The 25,429-nt window shown below is 39.7% G+C and overlaps 1 protein-coding gene across 2 annotated transcripts in view; it reads left to right on the top strand.

The window, feature by feature from the left end:
• Positions 1-25,429, top strand: part of MRC1 (mannose receptor C-type 1) — a 97,056-nt gene that overhangs the window by 4,964 nt on the left and 66,663 nt on the right. For both annotated transcript variants that reach the window (XM_032624584.1, XM_032624583.1), the window contains 3 exons: positions 8,658-9,059; positions 12,648-12,821; positions 16,789-16,953. In XM_032624584.1, coding sequence (XP_032480475.1) covers positions 8,658-9,059; positions 12,648-12,821; positions 16,789-16,953 — 741 coding nt within the window. The remainder of the gene's footprint in view (positions 1-8,657; positions 9,060-12,647; positions 12,822-16,788; positions 16,954-25,429) is intronic.

Below are 25,429 nucleotides of genomic sequence, written 5' to 3'. Positions count from 1 at the left end.
TGTCCCAAATAACCTCTGATTTTTCTATAATTCAGAGATGAAGATCTGTGGATGTAGGATATTCCAGATATAGGCAAGAAGACAATTGCTCTGTTGAGTGACATTTCAGTGCCTTCTGAGGGTGTTGGACCTAATTTCTAGGTAGGAAGAGTCACCCCTAGTTAAATGTGAGCTTTAAAGATTCAAATACGCTTGAAAGAAGCCAGAAAGAGAAAGACAAATACCATATGATATCACTTAAATGTGGAATCTAAAATATACACAAATGAACTTATCTATGAAACAGAAACAGACTCACAGACAGAGAGAACAGACTTGTGGTGGCCAAGGGACAGGGGGGTGGGGGAGGGATGGATTGGGAGTTTGGGATGAGCAGATGCAAACTATTATGTATAGAATGGATAAACAGCAAGGTCCTACTGTCTAGCACAGGGAACTATATTCAATATCCTGTGATAAACCATGATGGAAAAGAATATGAAAAGGAATATATATATATGTATAACTGGGTCACTTTGCTGTACAGCAGAAATTAGCACAACATTGTAAATCAACTAGACTTCAATAAGTTTTAAAAAAAGAAAATACAGAAGGTAACCTGTCAAAAAAAAAAGAATCAAATACACTCAACCTCAGTTAAGACAAAGACCCTTGTCTTCAAAGGGGCCTGGAGATTACTGTGATGACACTGATCCTGAAACCCGGTCTGAGACTGAATCTTGAGCAGCTAAGGGAGAACCAGGAGATCAGAGATCACAAGGGGAGTTGCACAGGAAAGTAGCTTCTGAAGTGGTTTGTTACCTGCATGGCAGAGAGAGGGAAACTGATGTCGATGTGAGAACGGCAGTGTCCTCTTGCCTCTTGGCAACCATCAAGCATTATTGAATGGAAATACCATATGGTTACATTGGTCCATAGAGGGAACTAGTGGAAATCAGGTAGAATAAAAGTGAAAGTAAAAGGAGATAGGAAGGCAAGTGCCCTTTCAAAAGGAATTGAAACTGACAGAGAAGTAAGCACTGTTGGACAGGTCCTTCTAATTACAGACCAAGATAAGGTCACAGCCCTTCAGATCTTTAATCACTTTAAGTAATTGCTTTCATTTCTTTAATCAGATCCTTAATCAGATCCCAGTGAGATGGGTTGGTGGGTGGTACAGTCCACATTTCACTACAGGAGGAAACTGAGGCTTGGAAGTCAGCTAGCCATTAAGGACCAGAGCTAATTCTTGACCATGGTCTTTTGGCTCTGAGGCTAAGAAGTAGCTGTAATTTACCAGCTGGAGTGTGTCCATCAGGAAAGACATAAACGTGCTTCAAAACAACAGTCTGTCAAAGAAGGACTTACTAGTCCCCTCTCTTTGTATCAATTGTTTAGACTTTTCACTTGGAGATGGGAAAGAGGACACTAACATTTGAAGGTTTACTTTCTGCAAAATGGTACGCTGGGTGCTTTGCTTAAATGAGCTCATTTAGAAAATTCAAAGCAACTCTATCAGAGAGCGTCACTACACTCATTTTACAGATCTGGAGTTGAGGCTAGAATGACCAACTAAGGCAACACAGCTAGTGAACGGCGGAACAAGCATTTGCCTGCAAGTTTGCTGACCCGGAAGAATATACCTCTCTCCACCACATCACCTGGAAACTCTGGGGCTCTCCATTGTCTCTTTCCTTCTGTCCTTCTCTTTGGGCTGCTGCAAAGGTTCTCTGTTTCTCCGGTTTCATCCTGTTCTGGACCATTTCACATTGCCTTTAAGACTGATTTTCCCAAGTTAGTGATAAGAATACACTTACATGTATCAAGCAGTTTCTGTGTCAGGAACTGTTCTCAGTGCTTTATTTAGATGATCTCATTTAATTCTCACAACAACTAGCAGGTCCTGTGCTTTCCTCCTCATTCTTTGTGGGAGGGGGGACTTGACCAAGGTCACACAGCCAGTGAGCAGTACAGCTCTGATTATGTCACAATCAGGTGAACATGATACATAAAGATTAATTAGTGTGGTTGAGTGGAAGAAGAAAAAGCTGTGTAGAGTCAACGTCTTACCTACAGGTTTTGTTTGTTTGTCTTGAAATTGGGGGAGAGGCTGGCATTTTGAGGTTGAGGATATAGGGGAGAAAGGGAAGGATAGTGAGTAGAGCCTCAGGAGGGGATGGAATCCAGGACACAGGTAAAGGGATCAGCAGGCTGAGGGAGAGCTACTGAGATGGGAGTGAACGAACCCAGGGAGGGTGTAGATATTCCTGTCTTTAGGAGGGGAGGCAGGAAGTTGGCAGAGTTCCTTTTCCCAGCCCCTATTCTTTCCTTGAGGTCACAACCCATATTGGATTCATACTTGGACCTCCCCAGACAGCCAAATGCAGGGACTTAAATTAGTAGGTTCTCTGGAGATTTGATGAATGAATGAAGGATTGAAGTGGTAAATAAAATCATTCTCAATTTTTCCTTTATCCTTTTGTTCAACATCACTAAACCTAATAGTGTGATCCTTAGTTTTTTCCCCTGCCCCCAGCACTTGGTGTCTTTTTTTTTTTGCATATACTAGGTTCATAATAAATATTTATTTTTAACTTTTATATTATTTAAAAGTTTAACTTTTAACTTATATTATTTATAACTTATATTATTTATAAATTTATTATTTATTTTTAACTTATTATAAATTTATAAAAATAAATATTTATTTATTAACTTACTTTCAGTTCTTTGGAGACACATCTGTGGGTGTACATTCACTTATAGGGGTTAATAGATAGATTCTTAGTTTGGGTGGCTCAAGGTGGTGACCTCCGACAATGATTTGAGTGAAGTAGTTTATTTGGGAGCCAGCCCTGGGAAAGACTAGCTGAAGGGTGCGGACATGAGACCAGAATAAAGGCCGCTGGTCCATGGTGGGTCCAGGAGCCATGGCCCCTGTGGACAGCTGTAGCTCAGCCTCGCTAGGTGCCCTGGGTGACAATGTAGGATGTGCGCCTCAGAATCATCCTACCCACGGTGCAACGATTGGGGCTGTTTATTCGTCTGTAGCCATTGGTCACTGGCAAAGGGCTACTCCTAGGAGGAGTTCGTTCTGACCCTGCTGGTCTTCGCAGTGTGTGAAGCATTCTCTGATGGCCAGAAAGTGCCCCCGCCCAGAGATGTGGTGATGCCACTGGGTTGCCCGGGGCTGGCGCTCACTGAAATGGCAAAAGGCAGGAAGAAATGGTTCTGGGTAGCATCTGCTACAGAATACCCACTTATTTTCCTCTTATCCAGGCTTCTCTTGTCTTCAGAAGTATTAGCTTTTATGCTTTCAGGTCAGCATTTTATGTATTGATGTGGGGAAAGCCTAAACATATATAAGGAAGTACAGCATATAATAGTTTTGTCTCTAACCTTGTCACCTTTAGTAACGTAACTTTCTTTGCCAGTAAGTTTGGAATGTAATGACTTGCTCAATGTTAGCATTTTAAAATGGTTAAAATGTGCTGAAAAGAAAATGTGTACCTGTGATACTGGATATCTAGGTTTCAGCCATTTTTAACCTGAGGCATGGTGTGGAAACTTCTTGTTTCTTTCCTAAATGTATTTTGACCTTTGATATTTCTCCCCTTGAAGTGTGGGCTCCTCGTGGCAGGGAATTTGTGTCTGGTTTGTCTTTGCACCGTCGCTAGCATGGTGCCCAGCGCCTCTTTGTTGAAAAATAAATGTGAGGTTAGTAAGATTGAGTTAAGATGGGTGATGGGTCTCTTCAATTCTGTAAATACATTTCTGATGTGTAAGTATCATCTGTTATCATTTGTTCAGCTTTGCAAGATTTCTGTTACAAAAACATAATGAGTATAGAAAACAAAAATTAAATGCTTATCCAAATGAAACATTGGTCTGGTTAAGAGTGACAAGAATGCCGAAAGCTGTCTTTTGGTCAAGGTCTTGAATCACTTTCAGAGGAAGAAGTATGACATTTTAACTCAGAGACATTGCACAGAGACAGTGATAAAAGCGAGACTTACACGTTGACTAGTTGAGGAGAAGAATAACGTATGAATGCAGGATCATGAAGCGATGATTTTACATTTCCTTGTATTGTCTAGCAAAGGCAATATCAAACTTGCACTGCTTCCTAATGTCAAAGATAAATAAAGGAAGCAAGAAGAGATAAGTTTGTATTGAAATAGAAGCTTTTCATTTCCAAGTACTCCTTTTTTTAAAAAAAAAAATTATTTATTTATTTCGTTGCGTCGGGCTCCTTAGTTACGGCTTGCGGGCTCCTTAGTTGTGCCTCTCCAGCTCCTTAGTTGCGGCACCAGGGAAGTCCCCAAGTACTCCTTTTATAGGTATAAACATTTATAAATCACTCTTTGGTAAAAATAGAATTTCAAGGGAAAAAGTCTTATGAAATAGAGCCATCATCATTAATCAACTATTAAATAAAAGAATGTAACTGGGTTTACAGTCAGGAGATGCTTCAGATTTAATGACTCTTCTTTTATTCATTCAACTAATATTTGTTGAGGGGCTATTATGCTCCAAAAAGAGAGAATACAGTACTGGATTGGAACGATAAGTCTTTCTACTCAGTGAATTTACATTCCAGTAGGGGCACAGACAAAACACAAGTAAACAAAATTTTAAAAATATATATTTTAAGATGGTTATGAATAGTATATAGAGAATAAACTAGTAAAATTTGGATTGTTAGCTCACTAAGGATTTGGCACTTGAGTTGGAACCTTAATGAGTATTTCAAGAAGAGGGAACTTGAAATACAAAGTCTCTACAGTGAAAATGAGCTTAAAGTTCTTGAGGAGCAGAAAGGCTTTGTGGCTGGCAGGTGGTGAGTGAGAACAAGGGTGGGAGGAGGTGAGAGCAGAGGGTCAGCAGGGCTGGATCGAGCCCCATCTAGTAAGCTGTGACATGGAGACTGGAGGGTTTTTTTCCCATGTGTGCAGTGGTCCTCTTGAAGGGTTTAAATGTGGGAAGAGATATGGTAAAAAGCAAAATCTCCTCCAACCTAGAAAACCTCTCCCTGAAAGTAGAAGAAAAAGAAAATAATTTTATTATTGAATAACTATTCAAGCCGACTGTAATATGCACCATCAATCTGCTAAAGAGATTGCAAAACAGAGAGAAATCTGACTCTTTTATATGGCTAAGTAGAAACATTCTATGACATTAGGTAGGGTTTACAATTTGGAGTCAGGTGACATGTTAAGCCCATCTCAACCAGGAAACTGGGAGATCAGGCATTATCTCTGATGATTCCAGTTTCAAAGTGAGGAAGATCAGAGGAAGAACATGGTGGCTTAGTCTGGGGTGTGGCAGTGGAGGTGAAGAGAAAAGAATGGATTAGGGTATTTGTATTAGTCAAGTTTCTCCAGAGAAACAGAACCAGTAGGGTGTGTGTGTGAGTGTGTGTGTGTGTGTGTGTGTATCTCTGTGTGTGTCTCTCTCTACCCATCATCTATTTATCTACCTATTATCTATCTGTCATCTATCTGTCTATTATCTGTCTATCTATCTGTCATCTATCTGTCAATATCTTTTTGGAGAGATTTATTTTAAGGAATTGCCTTGGGCAGTGGTGGAGGCTGGCAGGCTGGTAACTCAAGAAAGAGTTGATACTGCAGTTCAGGTCCAAAGACAATCTAGAGATAGAATTTCCTCTTCTGGAGGGGACCTCAGTGTGTTTTCTCTGAAGGCCTTCAACTGATTGGATGAGGCCCACCTACAGTATGGACTGTAATCTGCTTTACTAAAAGTCTACTGCTTTAAATGTTAACCTTATCTAGAACAAGAACACAAAACAAAAAACCTCCCAAAACAACCTTCACAGCAATATCCAGACTGGTATTTGACCAAATATTTGCATTCCATGTCTTAGCCAATTTGACACATAAAAGGAACCATCATGGTATGTGTTGGGGTAGAGCCAACAGATTCTACTGTTGTCCTAGAAAGTGAAGGAAAGCTGGAAATCTAGACGACTCCTAGGTTTTTGGCTTATGGATCTGGGTGGATGATGGTGCCATTAATGAAAAAGAGAATATTGGATGTTTGCTCATTAAATACCATCATATTTAGAGTGAAATTAAGATGGAACTACAGACAAAAATTAAGTACATGAAATAAAAGTCAGGTAAGTATAAAAATTCTGAAAGAGGAACACTATTCATGCAATATGACTTCCAAGCACCTTACCTTAAATGGTTGGTTGTCAACTGGTTGGTTGACTGAACTTAGACAGTTACTAAGTGTTGGCCACTCAGCAGTAAAATCAAATGGCTGAAGTAGGAGGTGGAAGAGAGGTTTATTGTTGGGATGGTACTGAGAAAAACTGTGAAATGTGGAAGGTGAGTCTAGATAGGAAAATAACAGGTGGAATAGCCAACACAAATGAAATGTAAAGGGCAATATAGCTGAGTCTACAGATATCTGTGGTAACATTGTCAGAGTTCAGTACCTTTTTAGATTAGCAGATTTACATTTGTGTATGGTAATCTATCCTATAACTGTTTCTAAAGAACATTTTACCTTCTTATTTCCTGGGTTTTACTGTGAACAAAACAAAATATTATTAACATTTTAATTTTATTACCAACCCACAGAGTTACTCATTTTGCCTCACAAAGATCAAGCTTGGGAAGGCCTTCAGTTAGATGGGAGGAGCTTGGTCGGCACCGCGTGTTCTGTTGACAGGCGTCAATCCCGAAGATGCCAGCAGACATGAGGAACCCAGCCAACGAATCTAGGCAGAGGTTCAAAGTAGCACTGAATTAGGAACCCAGGCAAGACAGAGGCAAGAGGTCTCTAACAAGTGTGGACAAGAGCAGATGCAGCCAGAGAACATAATCTTTTCAGGCAAAGATCCATTATGACCTTGAAGTTGATAGTCCAAGACTGATCTCCGAGTGTAAGTGGAGCCAACCCCACGGGGTGCTGAGGAGAGTAGATAGAATTTGGCTTGTGGAAGCAAAGGCCTCTCTTAGTGGCACTGTGATTACTTTGATAATTTCACTGGGATGACCTGATTGAAATCGCGATTAGCAGATGCAAACTATTGTATATAGGGTGGATAAACAGCAAGGTCCTACTGGATAGCACAGGGAACTATATTCAATATCCTGGGATAAACCATAATGGAGAAGAATATGAAAAAGAATGTATATATATATATGTATAACGGAGTCACTTTGCTGTACAGCAGAAGGTAGCACGACATTGTAAATCAATTTATACTTCCATAAAATCAATTAAAAAAATAAATTGAAGTTGAAATCAAGTGTAAAAAACATACCAAGCTCACTCAGCCAGACACTCAAACATCTGTGATACTGTCCCAGCTCATTTTGAAAGAACCTCTTAAGTAGAAAGAATTTAGTTAAACTTCACAAAAAGTGTTTAATTTATATTTGTGCTGCAAAAAGAGTCAGTTCCTCTCATTTGTCTATTAAAAAAATAGACAAAAAAGAAAAAAACTTTACATGATGAAACATGAAATCAATTTTGATTTAAAGGACAAAAATATGCTTACCAGATCTTTTTTTTCTTTTTGTCAAGAGGAAGTTGAGTTTTGCCAGCTAGCAGCTATGTATTGTAAGCATAAATTATCTATACATACTTATTTAAAGTACCAGCCCCAAATTACAAGTATAAAAAAACTGTTATTTATAAAGTTACTGTCATAAATACTACCTTAAATGACATAAAACCTACATTTATTCAACCTTTACTGCAGACTTCACAAATTATAACACTATCAAACGCATTTTTGTATCTTTTTGTTATGCAGAGGTTAGGTTGAATGTGCCAATGAAATGAAAGACACTAGGTGTCCAAGTTACCTATTGTTGGATGAGAAAGAAAACAAAAAAACTTCTCTCGTTGCCCAGACCTCTGGGCTTCCCAGAAGACACTTAGCTCACAAATTGGCTGGACATTATTATTATTTTTTTTTTTGCGGTAAGCGGGCCCCTCACTGTTGCGGCCCCTCCAGTTGCGGAGCACAGGCTCTGGACACGCAGGCCCAGCGGCCGTAGCCAACGGGCCCAGCCGCTCCGCGGCATGTGGGATCCTCCCGGACCGGGGCACGAACCCGTGTCCCCTGCATCGGCAGGCGGACTCTCGACCACTGCGCCACCAGGGAAGCCCAAAATTGTTTTTTAAATACAAAAAACCTTACTAATGTTATAGTTAGAATCACTGGGTATAGGTTTCATCTATCTCAAAAAGGGTAGGGGATAGTAGGACTTCAAAATTCCATTCCAGGATACACAAGTGTTTAATTTTATAAATTATTGTATTCATCCCCAAATTTGCTTTTCTCAGATGAGTATTATTTCTTCCTCCGTTACCTACCTTTTGTGTTTACTCCACTACAGTTTGTGTGCTTTTAAGGCATTTAAGTCTTTTCATAAGGTTCCTTGTCTGAACCAGGACATCTTGAAGATTTCCAGCCACATGTTCCCAAGAGGCCCCTCAACCTGGTCTCTCTCCAGCTTCAGGGACCCACGGAGGGAGCAGAGCTGGCCCAGGCTGAGTCAATTTCAACCCTTTTCCTGTGATCACAGGTCTTTCGGGAAATGGAAACATTGAGAACTTTTGACCTAAAATATTGTCTTTGTCCTATGTGTCCACTTAAGCATCCTTTCTTTCTTTCTTTCTTTTTTTAACAGACACTAGGCAATTTTTAATATACAATGAAGATCACAGGCGCTGCGTGGAAGCATTAACTCCCAGTGCAGTTCAAACTGCAGTTTGCAACCAAGACAGCGAAGCGCAGAAATTCCGATGGGTGTCTGAATCGCAGATCATGAGTGTTGCCTTTAAGTTATGCTTAGGGGTGCCATCAAAAACCGACTGGGTTGCCATCACTCTGTATGCCTGTGACTCCAAGAGTGAACTTCAGAGATGGGAGTGCAAAAATGACACGCTTTTGGGAATCAAGGGAGAAGATTTATTTTTTAACTATGGCAATAGACAAGAAAAGAACATTATGCTTTATAAGGGATCAGGTTTATGGAGCAGATGGAAAGTTTATGGAACCACAGATGATTTATGCTCTAGAGGTTATGAAGGTAAGAAGCTTGGAATTTTTTTTTTTTTCCTTTCTGTCAAGTCTTTCTCATCCTCTTAGTTGGAAACGAATTCAAGGAAATAAGCATATTCTTGTTTAGTCTGTACTAGAAGAGTATTAATTGATTACTTTTGTGTTTGGAACTATTCTGTGTTCTGTGAATGAGTAAATGTGGTACAAAGTCCTAAATGATACTTTAGCCATTTGTGATTAATGAGAAGACATTTCTTGTAACTTTTGCTAAGATTCTTTTTTAATAGTGGGTTACCGTTTTTAAAAATTACTTTTCACTGTAATCTTTGACCCAGTGTCTTCCATTTTACACTGTATGATTGTCGTGATAAGAGTTTAACGAAATGTTTCTTTTCCTTTGGTTTACATTACCTCTGAACAAATGATCTGTGGAACAACGTTCTTTACCATTTCAGACTGTGTAAAATGAAATCGTGACAATTTTGGTTTCTAAATGTTTCTAATTTATTTGTTACCTTATGGGTATTTAGAGACATTATGTAATAGTCAGCAAATTAGAAAAGCTAAGGAATTAGCTTATAAACTAACCTTCAGCGTCTTTAGTCTGCTGTTTTAGAAAGTGGTAGCACCCGTGGGGCAGGAAATAATTGTATATGTAGTTGGTTCCTTCAACTCTTGAAGGTTAAATAAAATCAGAGTATCTAGTCTTCTCTCATCTTGGCCAAATTTCGTCCTCTAGTGGCTGCACAGAAAAAAGATAAAACAAAAAACAAAAAAAGAACTTGAAGCCCTTTACAAAGGCTTCTTGAGTCAGATGATGTTGTAACCACTTTCCAGGTTTGGACACTTGATTTCTGTGAAGTGTGATCTAGAACGACCTCAAGGTCAGAGAAAGAGCCTGCCTCTTGGGGCAAGAGATTAAGCTGTTTGCAAAATTACTATGTTACTGAGGCTGCAAAGGTTGGTTGAACTTAGCTTACGGCAGGTACGCAGATCATCGGAGTTCAGCTCTTTGCAAGGTGATGATTTGACAGCTTTCCATTTTCCTTCTATGTTCTATAAAGAGAAGAAGAGAGTAGGAACTGAAGAAGAGTGCGAAGGAGGGCTCAGAAAGAAGTTATCCCAAGGCTTTTACTGAACATAATGTAGGTTTAGAAATTACCTAAGAGGCAACCTAAGTAGCACAGCATTTCAGGAGAAACTTGTCGGAAAATGATAGGGCAGGACAAGAGTGAACCAAACTTGACTGAGTCAAATTCCACAGGTGGGGCAATAGTTCTAATTGAGGAATCCAACACAAGAAAGTTTGGTGTTAAGAGATCAGAGTTCTCATTTTATTTTAAAAGATATCGCTGAAGTTCTGTAGTCCTCTCTCCACCCCCTGCCCCTATTTTCCGGTCTTCTGTTTGCTTTGAGAAAAGCATGCATAGGATTTAGGATAGCGGTTCTCAAACTTTAAGATGCTTAATAGCCATCTGGAGAGCTTGTTTAAAATACAGATCCCAAGGTCCCCCCCCCCAACCTAGATTCCAAATTAGCATATTGGGGGAAGGGCCTAGGGATCTATTGAATTATTTTTATCAACACTGTGTGGCTGGATGCAGATGGTCCATTGACCACACTTTGCATACTCCCTACGTCTCTCCCAATACTTAAAAGATATTCCTGCTAGAAGATCTAGCCCTTCAGAGTGATCTTGCAATTGGTTCATTGGAATATGCACTAGAAGTAAAGACAATGCAGAGAGGATGTGTGCAGAGTCTTTGTCTCTCTGAAGAAAACTTGGGGAAGAAAACTGTCTGAGGCCAAGGATTTAATTTTGAGTGATCGACTCAGACTTTGTAGACTTGGACGGATCTGAGGATTGTCTGGAAGTGTGGCCCTCAAGAGGAAGAGTCAACTGAGTGCAGTGACGGGATTTGTCAGTCAAGTTGGCCTCATCAGTGCTTCGTTTAATAAATCAAGTTAGTCCTTAAAAAGCCATTTCTGACTGACCTCTGTAAACTGAGCACGGAGAATTCCTTGGCTAGCTGAATGAACAGTACCACTAGCCCTAGGTGGTCTTATCACGTTTTCTTCATATGAAGGAACAATGGTGTAATTATTACAAATCCAGCATGTTCTTTATACAATCTATGATTCGGAAAATTAGTCCTGTAACTTAGTGCAACAAAAGCTAGAATCACATTTTAAAGTTACTAACAGCTAGGCAATTGGCAAAAGAGTCATTTTGAGGGAACCAGAATAAACCTAGCTTTTAAGGTGGACAAAATAAGTACGAGCAAAGGAAAAGGAAAGGAGGTAAGTAGCTTTTTTTTGTTGTGCTCTTTACATATGTTAGATGCTGTGCTATGTGTTTTACAAATGTTATATTATCTTAATGACTTTCAAGATGTCTTTTTTAAAGAACTTTTTAAAGTCATAGAATCTATGAAACTTAATTAGGAAAAGAGTATTCCTACCCAGAAAAAATTCTGAGTATAAACTTGTCACAAGAGACTGAATATTTCAATATAGAGGATTATTATCACCCAAAGAAGCATCCCTACAAAGGTAGACTGAACATACTGGAGCATTTAGCTACTTGAGTGGTTTGGTTGTCAATGGAGATATGAGCTTCCTTTTGACTTACGCCAAACCGTGATCCATAACGATTCTCTCTATTTTTTTTTAAATTAATGTATTTATTTGGGCCGCGTTGGGTATTCATTGCTGCATGCGGGCTTTCTCTAGTTGCGTCGAGCAGGGGCTGCTCTTGCCTGTTGCGGTGCACAGGCTTCTCATTGTGGTGGCTTCCCTTGTTGCGGAGCACGGGCTCTAGGTGCGCGGGCTTCAGTAGTTGTGGTGCACGGGCTTAGTTGTTCCGCAGCATGTGGGATCTTCCCAGATTAGTGCTCGAATCCATGTCTCCTGCATTGGCAGGCGGGTTCTTAACCACTGCGCCACCAGGGAAGTCCACAATTCTATATTTGTTTCAACTTCCCTTTCTAGGTGAACCTAGAGTTTCACATTTTGATCTCTTTGGACTCATTTTTTAAAAAAAGACAAATACTGATTATAGATAGTATCTAAGGGTTTTAAGTGATTTCTTTCCATGATGTGAATTGGAGATTTATGCTAAAGTTCCTACCCTTTCTCGTAGCCGTTGTTGAGGGACTCAAGCGGAGTCTGGCTGGACAGGAGTGGTTGGAGGGGATTGAAGTTTTGACTGTGTGTTTGGGTTACACAGCTATAAGGTTATTTTTCAATCTAGAGATTCAGTAATTCTCTGATTCCAACTGAGGGGAAGGATGGCCTTTTCCCTGTTTGGAGGAAATGCAGAAGTCAAAGTTGTTGTCAGTAGAGCTGACTGTTTTTGGCTCAAGAGAGCAAAGAGGAAAATCTTATTGCAAAAGACAGCAGCATAGAAGTGGTGCTAGAGTTTTTCCCGAGGACACACGTATCCAGCAAAAGACAGGAGTTGCAAGAGAAGGGAAATACAAAGGAATTCCCTGTGTTAGTGTAAGAGCTGTGATCAGAAGCGTAAGACCAATCCTTGCAGTAACCTTGTGATTGGAAAGTAATCGTTCAGGAGATTCACATCCATTCTAAGTACAAGTCAACGTGTCTCTTCTAGCCATGTACACACTCCTGGGCAATGCCAATGGGGCAACCTGTGCATTTCCATTCAAGTTTGAAAACAAGTGGTATGCGGATTGCACAACTGCTGGGCGATCGGACGGATGGCTCTGGTGTGGAACCACAACAGATTATGACGTGGATAGGCTATTTGGATATTGTCCATTGAAATGTAAGTAACTTTATCATCAAGACAATTTTGCCACGTTTAGTATGCAACCTAGTGATCAGACTTCGTGTTTATCGAGAACATTTCTTCCTCCAAGTGACTTCTCATTTCCTCTCTCATCATACCCCACCACAACCCTCTACAGAAGTCATTGTCCCATTTTATAATGGAGGGAGTGATCCATATTGGCTAAAGACAAGAGCACAGATCTTCTGACTCTCAGCCCTAGGCTGCCTCAAATGACCCCTTTATTTTCACTAACTACTACTTCTCCTCAAATTCCACTGTTACTGTCAGTTATTTTCTAAGACTTCAGGGCAAATTATACTGTATATGTTGCAATATATACTTAATGCCACAGGTGGGCATCCCATTTTCCAACCCCCCCCCCCAATGGTTTACCTTTATTAAACTATACATCAAAAACAGAATTTAAGCAATGCCACAGCCTTGGTTTTGATGGACAGAGAGAGAGAGAGAGAGAGAGAGAGAGAGAGAGAGAGAGATGTGAGCGGCTCCTGAATTTTGTGTCAATGTAATGAAAAGGGGTTCCTCACTGAGAAAATGATAGTAACGCTACTTTTCTTAAATTAAGTTTAAGAAGACTATTATTTAATTTAACATAGCTTCAATGGAAGTCAGTTATGTCTATGCTTGGAGGGGTTTTAAAATGAAAATGTAAGTCTTATTGCGATGATGCAGAATAAGTGGCATTGCATCGTATTGAAGTGAGGGGGCCATAAAAATTCTTGGTGTCCTTTCCATGCTCTAGAATTTATAAAGAAGCAGGGCAGCAGGTTTTGGGTGGGGTGGATGAGGGCATTCGTGTTGGAAGGCAGGGATGGGGCTGAAGAAGACAGAGGAGGAAGTATTCTTGGCTTCCCTCTCTCCATCACCCACACCCTCCTCCTGCTGCCAGCATCGGCCTTCCTTTCCTTCCCCCTGAACTTCTTACCCCCAACCTCTTGCTACTTCAGACTCTGTGGATCAGAGCTCCTGTTTCCTGCTGTCCTGCCAAGGGGCGGGCGCTGGGTCAGAGCCTCAGATACAGTCTGGGCTGACGGTGAGACCACCTGCGTTGCAATAGTGCCGCGTACCCCACTAAACTTTCAGGATCACACATCCACATACCATCGCGGTATTCCAAGCGTTATTGTAAAAAACAGTCCAATTTACAAACATATCTTAGTTTGTCAAGTTAAAGACAGAATTCCAAGAATTGTGCTTATTTATCTCTTTTGATTTTTAATCCCTAAACATCTTACTAAAAACTAATTTGATTTCTCAGCCCCATAGCTTATTGTAATTCCCCTCTGGGTCCAGTCCCTCAGTTCTGGGTGAATACTCACAAAAACTCAGTCTTCCTGTGTTCATGGTGGAACCGCTCTCCCGTTCTTGGGTGAGGTAAATGCATTTCTGTTTTATAACAACTTTTAAAGGTTTGATTCCCATGAAAGGTTGACTGATGTCTGATCTCTATATTAGAAGGCTTTTTGTCTGAAAACAAAACTGAACATTTTCCTCATAAGATAAAGCAAGGCTTGTTTTTCAGTGATTGAGAAAGATCTTCCTCTGGACTTTGTAGGAATGGTATTTTCTAAATCCGTTATCATGGAGTGTCTTGGGGCTACAGATCTCACGGGTCCAGCTATAACATCCTGCACTTACATGGTGTTGACAGGGATGTTGTTGGCTGCATGTATGATTTAATGACTCATTAAATGGAGGACAAATGGCCAGCCACTAATCATAAAAAAAAAAAACAACACCTTGGCTAGACATGTGCTTTAGAGATAAACTGGGTAGGCTCTAGAATAAGCTTTTAGTCTCATTGATTCCAATTTATGTCTTCCAAAGCAAATTATATATTTGGCCTAGTTAATTGTAAAGGTAAAATAACTGGAAATTTAAAACACTTTTGATTTCAACATGCATTACAATTTTAAAGCACATTTTATACAGTCCATGCCTTTCTTGAAGGGCTTTGCATTTTCCCAGACTCTTTCATTGTCTTTGCTTTGTGTGTTTTTTTCAAAAGAACATCTTATTTTATGTTAGCCTTAAACTAGCAGATTCAATACAGGAAGACGAGGTCCCAGCTGTTGACCTAGTGACACTCAGTACATGCTCTTCATTGCCCTCTGTAGTGTTTATTGTAATGTTTTCCTTCTATTTAGACGTTTATTTTCAAGTATCAGGAGAACAGGAAAAGGAAAAGACTCCTTTCTCTCAATTCCCCATAGCTTGCAATTTTAGCTTTCAGAGTCAGTTGTGCTGGTTTACTGTGGGAATTTGAACCATTTGGGGAGATATAGAGTCAAAAAACCTATGCATGCATTGAGAAATAGGTCTTAATCCCTTGATTGAAAATGCAAAATACCCTTTCTTTAAATGAAGAGAAGCATCAAATTGCATTTCTTTCTTTGGTCCTTTGTGGCCCTTTCCTTCATTTCTGGATGACAAAATCATCCCCTCCTTCTTTTATATCTCACACTTTCTACCACACAAGCAAAACCTCCAAATTTCTAAAAATATTTATTTAAAATAGCTCCGACCTCAAGTAAACCTCAAACCAGTCTCATCTGAGTGATCTCACTTACAGGGCGAAGAATCCATTTGCACATTAAACTAGTAAGACCTCAGACTGTGGTAATTTAAATTTAACATTACTAATTCAAATATATTTTTATGTGAATATATAATAATTTTATAGTTAAAACATCTTAGAAATGTCTATGCTGTTGCCCAAATGAAATGTTGATATATTTTTCTTCCTCTTTGGTGTTTCATGAACCACAAATTTCATATCATAGTGTGTGGTAAGTATATGAAAAAGGTCACTTCCTTGTCAGATACAAAGAATCACAATTACATGCATATATAAAGTGTGGGCTATATGTGTATGTATAATGTTGGCTGTATGCATATATATGGTGTAGGCTCTGTACACACGGACAACTGTCCAATTTGTTAGCAAGTTGAATACTCCTCAGAAAATTTGAGAGTTTACGTAATCTTTTCCTTATAAATAAATGAAAGGATTATGACTTCACATGACTTGTAAGTAGAATTTTACATTATTAAAAAGACAAAAGAGAAGTTTTTATATCATGAAGCACACAAAAATATTTCATCTGTTGACTCATTTCTCCAACATCTTATGTGTAAAATGCAATCAATAATATTTATCCATCTATACTATTGGCCTTTCATAGACTTTAGCCACGTTTATAGAGTATATTGGGAATCATAAAATAGCAAAGGAAAAAATAAGGGAAAAATTTTAAAAAATTAAAAAAAAATTTTGAATTAAAAAGTGTCTTACTCTGAGCGAAGAAAAGCTAACAATCAGCTATTGCCATGTTTCATACGTGTATGTTTAATACGTGCTAGAGATAAGAACATGAGACTCCAGAGGTGGTTAACAATTTACTAAGGTCGACTCACCAGTGAGTGACAGAGTCTGGAGGCAGGTCCTGGTCAGTCTGTCTGTGGAATCTATGACCTTCCCCTCTAACGCCTGTGTCTTTGGTCTAAAAAGACCAAACTAGAATGTACAGGTGAAATATCCATTGCTGAGAGAAGACATATTTATTTTCTCTTCTCCCTTTATTATTGTTTTTCTAGATTAAGGAAGTTGGGCTGGCATCTCTATTCTTAGTCTGTGTATTTGTCTCACTTCCCAACTCATCTGATCTCAAATGTCCTAATGGAAAAATAGAGATGGTGAGTCCCTGTCTTTCTGGAGGCACATGAAGGAGATGGAATGCGGTCGATCTTTGAAAACTCCCCCTCTTCATTTCAGGAGTAAAGAAAATCTCATAGTCACTTTAAAACTGATTAAAAGAAAGAAAAAAAGGAAAAGATAATGCTTTAGGCAATAATGCTACCAAGATTGTTTAAAAGATATTGTTCACTGAAAATTCTTTCCATGCGTAGTGTAGTCAATTCCTTTTGACTTCTTTTACAGTCGAGGGCAGTGAAAGCTTGTGGAATAAAGATCCGTTGACCAGCATTTCCTACCAGATAAATTCCAAATCGGCTTTAACTTGGCACCAGGCGAGGAAGAGCTGCCAGCAACAGAATGCCGAACTCTTGAGCATCACAGAGATACATGAGCAGACATACCTGACAGGTAAAGATGTGAAAAGAAAACAAAGTTGTGAAATCATGATTACTTTATTTCCGTATAGTTTAACTTAAAAGCGTACAACACGAATAATTCTAGACATCATGATAGAGTCAGTCCTAAGCAGATGGTGCAGAGGGTTTGACAAATGTGCACCCTGAAAAAGACACCTGGGATGGCGGATAGGTTTCAACTCATGAGCCAACTTTCTTCTATCCGTTGTGTCAGTGTCTAGAACTTGTGCTGAGAATGATTTGGAGGATTTATTTGGGCTCAGAGTAGAAGATGCTACAATCAGTTAGCGATGCCGTTCTTGGACACAAGACACGGGTGCCATACTGGTCAAATATTCTAGGTCTAGCTTGAAGTCATTGGTTTTCCATTAGCGTGGGAGAATTTAACATGATAAACTGAAGAGCTGCCACCACAAACAGGGACAAGTGAAGAGCCGTCCTTTTGCCTCTTGTCTTTCAAATTCCCAGACTCTAATGGTTCTCAGGTCTTATTGATACTCTTTCTACAATGTTTGTTTTTTTAGCATTTGTTCTTATGAGGTTGTGAAGATGAAAAGGGCTAACGTTTGCTTGAGATGAGAGGGTCTGTTTTAGCTTCTGCAATCCACACTTGAGGAGCGGAGAGGTCAGGACCAGAAACGAGTGTGGGAGATAGAGCATCCCCGACTCCCTGCTCTAATCCCCTCCCTCCCGTTCACCCTGACCCTGCTTACTAGCTGAAAGTATCTCGGATCCAGTGACCACCATGTTCAAAAACTCTTAGTGGCTTCTCATTTCCTATCAAATAATTAACAACACACCTTTGCCTGACATTCAGGGGCTGTCACCTGTCCACTGACTGCTGTTCCCCTTGTGCATTTTGCAGTCTTGACAAGAGAAAACTTTTGGTTTCCTCGTCTATGTCTCATACTTTCTCACCTCCACATCTGTCCCCATGGCCTTTCTTGTACCTGGAATTCCCCACATTTTATACAGTGGAAATGCAGTCTTCTCTATTTCCATCTGCCTTTCTCTTATTTGTTTACCACTTTTACAGTGGTTACTTGCATATGTCCCACTTCCCCTACAAGACTGTAAATACATTCGTTTTTTATTCATTCATTCATTCTACAAGATGGGTGATTTCTCTGTGTGAGGCATTATGCTAGCTCCTGGGGACACAGCAGTGACCAAAGCCTGCCAAGTCCTGTCCACGTGGAGCTTAAAGTCCAATGGGGAAAACACATAGACAAGAAAACAAGCAAATAAATACAAATTATAAGCAAATTGAAGGCTGTGTAGAGAATGGATTTGAGAGGCAGATGGCTGAAAGTGAGGAATGTCTTGTGAATATGTATGTCCTCCCAACCCCTAAAGAGATTCACACAGAACCTTCCGGGAAGACAGTCTCAAGGGATGTTTGCTGACTGACAAGTGAGGATGCAGCACAAGAAAAAACATTATTTAGAAATTCAGCCTCACGTTTGGACCAGTGGTCAGTTTATGGCGAGAAGACAGTGGTTCTTAAGTGTGAAGCTGCTTATCAGTCACCAGGGTACTTTGTTAAAGTGAAGCTGCCTGGGTGCAAACCCCAGAGACTGTAGATCAGTAGGTATGATGTGGGGTCCTGGAATCTGCATGTTATCAAATTTCCAGGTGATTCTAGGACAAGTGGATGGGGACCCCACTTGGCAAAGCACTGGGTACGGTACCTGCTGTATCAGCAAAGCCTACAGATTGCATCCGCCTGGATAGCAGGCAGCAGAGCTCAGGAGTAAGGAGCACAGACTCAGGAGCCTGGCCCCCTGGGCCCCGGCTCTGTGAAGCTGGGGGACCTTGGGGGCGATTACCTGAGGCTGCTGCGCTGCAGTGGGAGAGTGTGTGTGAACTGTTACAAGGGACAGAGCTGTCCCCAGCCTTGTCTCATCACCTAGGATTCCCTTTCTCCAGCTCTTTGCGGGTGATCCTCTCCATCAATTCGAACACACTTCTCCTATAAGTTATTATTTTTTAATTGAATTTGAAGATGTTGATTGCATTCTATTTGGGGCAGAAAAAAATGTACCATGAATTTTTTTTAGCACCACCTTGTGAAATACATAAAGCATTCTTGGGTAAGAAAGACTTTTCTAGTCCATTTCCGAGGACTAAATCATGAGTACTAGCTCCACTGTAATGAAATCTTTCTTGTACCAAGTATAACATTTAAAATTTTTCTGCTTTCAGTATAGGCTGCAAGCCACCATTTTCTTTCGGCCATCATTAAAGAGATTGACAATAGAAAAGCAATGCGACCTCACTATGGGCATTCGTGAGCTCAGAGATGGGATTACGCCTCTGTCTGCTCAGTGATTCTGTTTTGTGTTGGTCCTTGGGGTCTTTGTATGCAGTATTGGGGCAAAGTACAGAGGGACCAATATTTGCAACCATGTGTGAAAATAAGGAGAAAAAGAGGAAAACAGAGACAGAGATAAGACAAAATTTATGTAGGTGATTAAGGAAGAGAGAGAATTCCCGGTGTGATTTGTGCTGGCTTGCACGGGTTAGAGAAACCTCAGAGTTGAAATGGTTTCACTTGGCTTTTTTTTTTTTAAGGAATCCGTTTGCGGGTTGTGTTATCTTGACTCTTCTGAGTTTTGCTTGTTTTCTGGCTTTTTGGAAGCCAAGGGACAGAGCACAGGTTACTTTTGAACTCTTCCCCAGTTGCTAGGGGAAAGAGGCTCTATGAGCAGGACAGCATCTCTGGGCCACTCACTTCCTCATTCCTGGCCCCGCTGTCAGCCTTCTGGCTGCAGGAAATGCTTCTCTAATCAGCAAGGACTATTACTGTGTCCCCAGGAGCGCAAACAAGCCCTAAGAGATTGGGAGGCTGAGTTCATCTCAGATACTTATTTGAATCTTATCCAAGCCTCCGGAATTTCAGTCAGCAAATTTTAACTGAAATCCGGGTAGGAATGACTTCTCGAATGAGATTTGTAGTATTTCCTGCTTTTCTTTAAGTCAAAAATGCCATGCATTAGGGGACAAAAAAAGTCTGATGGGGAATTTAAAAAATAAACCAGACTTTTGTTTTCTAGAGGGAAGATATTCATGACATTTGGGATTTATCAGCATATGTTGGGGAAGACTAGAAAATCCTGGGGTGAGTGAGGGATTGACATCTACTCCATTCTGGAAAATAGGGCGCCAACATTTTTTAAAAACCACACATAGTTACGCTTTTAAAATATGATTTCTTTTATGTGAGAATTTTGAGTAGTAAATTTCATTTTTCTAAAAGGTATAAGCCTCTTATGACTCTGAGATCAAATTAGCTGTTATTTATTAAACAGCTGTTGTGTGTCAGACACTGAGCTTTATTTCTAAAGCCGACACCAACCTTGTAAATGAGTAATATTGTCCCCACTTTATAGATAACAGATTAGGAGGGAGAAGGTAGGAATTTTGCGTAATGCCGCCCGTTCAGAAAATAACTGAATTGGAATTCAACACTGTCTTTCCATTACGCTCTGACAGGGTCTCACTTAAAAATAAGCAAGGATCTGGTGGCCCCCAAAGCACTAAAGGGAACCTTTAATTTAGATGTCAGCAGCTCCTTGCTCCAGTAAGTTTATTCTAAACTGGCAATCTGATTTCACATTATCTGCTGGGTTAACGGCTTCTGCCCAGCGGCCAATTCTTATATCACCCAGAGTCATTTCATCATCTCTTCTACCCTCAAAAATGTTGGGACACCCTATTGAATCCTCAGTTCCTGAATCAGATTTATAACTATGTCTGCATAGGACTAGGATTTATAGAACTGAAATAAGATATAGGAAGTGAAATTGGCTGGTTACTTTGATTGTTTTTGCCAGTTTCCGTATGGTGCTGGGTGGAGAACAAGTTGGACCACAGTATAGGAAAGAACAGTACAGTGTACTATTGGACAGTAATACGTCTTCTATTACAACTAAGTTCAAAAGTAGGTATAAACTGTTTCAGACGATACATGCAGGAAAATTAAACATTAAAAAGTTTAGCATGTGGAATTGATGCTTTGTGTAATAATACTAAAAAAAATTGGGGGGCTTCCCTGGTGGCGCAGTGGTTGAGAGTCCGCCTGCCGATGCAGGGGACGCGGGTTCGTGCCCCGGTCCGGGAGGATCCCACATGCCACGGAGCGGCTGGGCCCGTGAGCCATGGCCGTTGAGCCTGCACGTCCGGAGCCTGCGCTCCACAATGGGAGAGGCTGCAACAGTGAGAGGCCCACATACCGCAAAAAAAAAAAAAAAAAAAAAAAAAAAGAAATGTAAATTTGGTCATCTTCTTTAGAAAATTAAAAACACTTTAGAGAAAAAATTGTGGATGACACTCATCAGCTTTAAGTGATATATTTAACACAAAGCTTGAAATTTGTAAATCACACTTTTTGCCAACCCGAATTCAACATGGAGTAATAATGATAATAATAATATTAATAATAGCGATAGCTTACATTTATTGAGCATATACTGTGTATTAGGCCCTGGTTTAAGAAGTAATTACTTAATTTAATTCTTCAAAACAAGCCTAGGAGTACCTAGAGTAGATAAGGAGAGTCTCAAGGATAATTTCCTTAAAGAGTGATCATCTTTTCTCATCATGCCAAACATAGTAATTTAATTAAGCAGTCTCAGGCAAAATCTAATTTATTTATTCCTACAGTTCTGTTCAAAAAGTTATAGCTTTGAAAATTTAGATATGCGTATTTTATTATAAGTTTTAAAACATACCAGAATATTTTGGGGAATAGCTATATCCAACATATACAAGGAACTCATACAACCCAACATCAAAAATAGACCCCCAAAGCCCGAGAAAAACCAAAACAACTTGAAGAGACATTTTCTCAAAGAAAACATACACGTGAAAAGATGCTCAACATCATTAATCATCAGGGAAATGCAAATCACAGCCACTGTGAGATACCACTTCACACCAGTTAGATTGGCTATTATCAAAAAGACAACAAAAGGCAAGTGTTGGCAAAGATGTGGAGAAAAGGGAACCCTCATGTGCTGTCAGTGGGGATGTGAACTGGTGCAGCCACTGTGGGGAACCGTATGGACGGGCCTCAAAAAACTAAAAATAGAACTACCATGGCGTCCAGCGATTTTACTTCTGATTATTTACCTGGAAAAAAGCCCAAAAACACGAATTCAAAAAGACATATGCATTCCAGTGTTCACTGCAGCGTTATTTACAATAGCCAAGATATGGATACAACGTTAAGTGTCCATTGATAGACAAATGGATAAGGAAGATGTGGTATATATACATACATACAGTGGAATATTACCCAACCATAAAAAATGAAATTTTGCCATTTGTGACAACATGGGTGAGTCTAGAAGGTATTATGCTAAGTGAAGTAAGTCAGAGACAGATGAATACCTCTTGATCTCACTTATGTATGGAATCTAGAAAACAAAACAAAATGAAAACAGATGCATAGATACAGAGAACAAATGGGTGGCTGCCATAAGGGAGGGCAGGTGGGGAGTAGGTGAAATAGTTAGAGGATTAAGAGGTACAACCTTCCAGTTATATAACAACGTCATGGGGATGTAATACACAGCATAAGGAATATGGTCAATTATATTGTAATAACTTTGTATGGGCACAGATGGTTACTAGACTTATTGCGGTGACCATTTCATAATGTATGCAATGTCAGATCGCTATGTAGTATACCTGAAACTAATGTAATATTGTATGTCAACTATATGTCAATAAGAAAAATAATTTATGAAAAAATCAATGTTCAGTGGTATTTAATAAAATAATTATTAACATAAAATATAGTATCAACATGACACTGATCCTAGAATGACATTTCTAAGGCACAGACTAGTAGACAGGCATCTCCTCCTGACACCTTATAAGTTATCTATTTACATGAATGAGGTGAGATGGCCGTTTTTGTTGGTTTCTTTAATTTACCCTAAAGAGACATAAGTAATAGTTTAGTACTCAAAAGAGTTTTAATAACTATGTAAAATAATTAACGAACTAAAGGGAAACCATCAATGAGATGAATAACTATAAAATTGATTTACTATGAATGAATTTCTATCACTTCATTATCAGTATTTTCTTTGTAATGAATGCAGTCGTAGTCGATGGTGCTCATTGCAGAGATTTAAGACTAGAGAAATATTAAGATTTTCCCTTTTGATAATGTCATTTCCTTGACATAGCTTGTAATAAGTATTTTATTTTTTGGTTAAATTCCAACTTTGGAGAACCAAATGCTGAGTCTTCACAGGTAAACCAGAGTGAGTTCTGCCATGAACTATTGTTTGGGGAGGGATGACATTTATCAGAAATATCTTTTTAGTTCATGGTTCTTTATTTAAAGGTGCTCTAACATCTAAACTTATCTGGAAAATGTATTATATCAGTAATAGTAACTCACAGGCAAATTTAATTTAAGCAAGGGTTGAATTCACTGGAAACACCAAAGTGAACCCTGGGTGCAAGTCCTAATTTACTCATCCTCTGTTTCACTCTCCACAAGTTTCTTAACCTCTCTGTCCTCAGTTTCTTCATCTGTAAAATGAAGGCCCTGGACGAGATACCTCTCAAAGTGTATAAAGTACCTAAGGGCAAGAGCTGTACTAACTCAGACTTTTTTTTTTCTACAACACTTGATAAAGATAAGTGAATCTGAATTAATTTTCACTGACTTTTTACATGCTAGTAGTTACTTTCATCCCATTTTTATTACTTTAAAGAAATTACGCAATAGGGTTTACTTTTCAGTAAATAACTCCAGTATTGGATTCAGTTCAGTTCATTAAGCATCAACCTACCTAATCAATATCAACCTAGTCAGTATCCTCAAGCGGCTTCTCCCTTCCTCAGTGCCTTTCTGCCAGATGCTGAATAAGCTGACAGCATTCCGGTCACGTTTCTCCAAGAACGTGATCTGTGCTTTTATGGGATTGGGGAGCAAAAAATGTGAGGTATGATTCTGGGGCATCGAGTCACTGTAATCCCCTTTCATTTGATTTTGTGACATGAATGTGTGTATATATCAGCTAATGAAAAATTGGGGAAAATGTCGCTGAATTTGGATAGCTTAGTTGGTTGCATCAGAACTAAAGGGTCTGGGATTTGATGTCATAAGAACCCAGGTTTAGGGACTTCCCTGGCGGTCCAGTGGTTAAGAGTCCGTGCTTCCAATGCAGGGGCGTGGATTTGGTCCCTGGTCAGGGAATTAAATCCCAAAAAGAACCTAGGTTTAAATTTCAACTCTGCACATGACATCTAAACTCTTTGGGTGTCAAATTCCTAATCTGTACAATGGAGATGGCAGTACCTAATAAGAGTTTGTGAGGATTGAAAACAAGCGAAACAGTGCCCCAAATACAGTAAGTGGTTCTTCTCACCATTGAAAAATTTGACTGGGGGATATATCCTCTAGAGAACAGTAAATATAAAGTGGTCCATTTATGATTACCCTTTATGTTTATAGACACTTCAGGTTGGTATTTTATTTAAGACAAAGGATAGTTTTCCTTTCCATTAATTCTTTTAAATCAACTAAAAAGAATATAGAGAGAACAGCAAATCCATTTTTTTAAAAAAGTTACAGGTAGGGCTTCCCTGGTGGCGCAGTGGTGGAGAGTCCGCCTGCCGATGCAGGGGACGCGGGTTCGTGCCCCGGTCCGGGAAGATCCCACGTGCCGCGGAGCGGCTGGGCCCGTGAGCCATGGCCGCTGAGCCTGCGCGTCCGGAGCCTGTGCTCCGCAACGGGAGAGGCCACAACAGTGAGAGGCCCACGTACTGCAAAAAAAAAAAAAAAAAAAAAAAAAAAAAAAAAAGTTACAGGTAATAACACATTAGAGTTGTTTAACCTGGGCAGACTGAGGTCCATGTTGCTTCTGTTTTGTTTTTTTATTGTATCTCAGGCCTAGCACAGACTTTGAAACATGGTAATTATGATGTATCAGCTGCCTAAGTGTTATTCATAGTAGCACAAGCACTTAGTGTTTAGTTTTTAATCCTCATCTTAATGAGGAAAAAAATGGATGTTTTAAAATGTCATCGAGTAAAATTCTGAGCGTAAGTTCTAAAATATGAGGTCGGGTAGTAACTTACGAGAGTGAAATAGATTGAAGTGTGTGGTAAACTTTTTCACGATAGACAACGGTGACTTCGGTACAAAAGAAATCTTAGTTTTACTCTAAAATGAAGTAAACATGTTTTTGTTTGACGATAGTCAAAGAGAGTCTTCTCCAAATTAGCAGCACATTCACATGATCCTATAGAAGTCATCAAGATGCTGGGGGCTGAAGCCTGGTCACATCTGGGTTAGACCCTCAGCGAGACCGTTGCTGGCTTATCTGTGTTCTCACCTCTGTTTCTTTACATGCCCGTGGAGGTAATGGTTGTACTTGCTTCCCGCTGATGAGAGGATCAAAGGAGACATGCTTGGCATGATCTTCGTTACTTCTCTCTAG

This window comes from Phocoena sinus, chromosome 2, assembly GCF_008692025.1.
Source record: "Phocoena sinus isolate mPhoSin1 chromosome 2, mPhoSin1.pri, whole genome shotgun sequence".
NCBI classification, from domain to species: Eukaryota; Metazoa; Chordata; class Mammalia; order Artiodactyla; family Phocoenidae; genus Phocoena; species Phocoena sinus.
The sequence above is the reverse complement of the archived record's forward strand: the minus strand, read 5'-3'. Positions and strand labels throughout refer to the sequence as shown.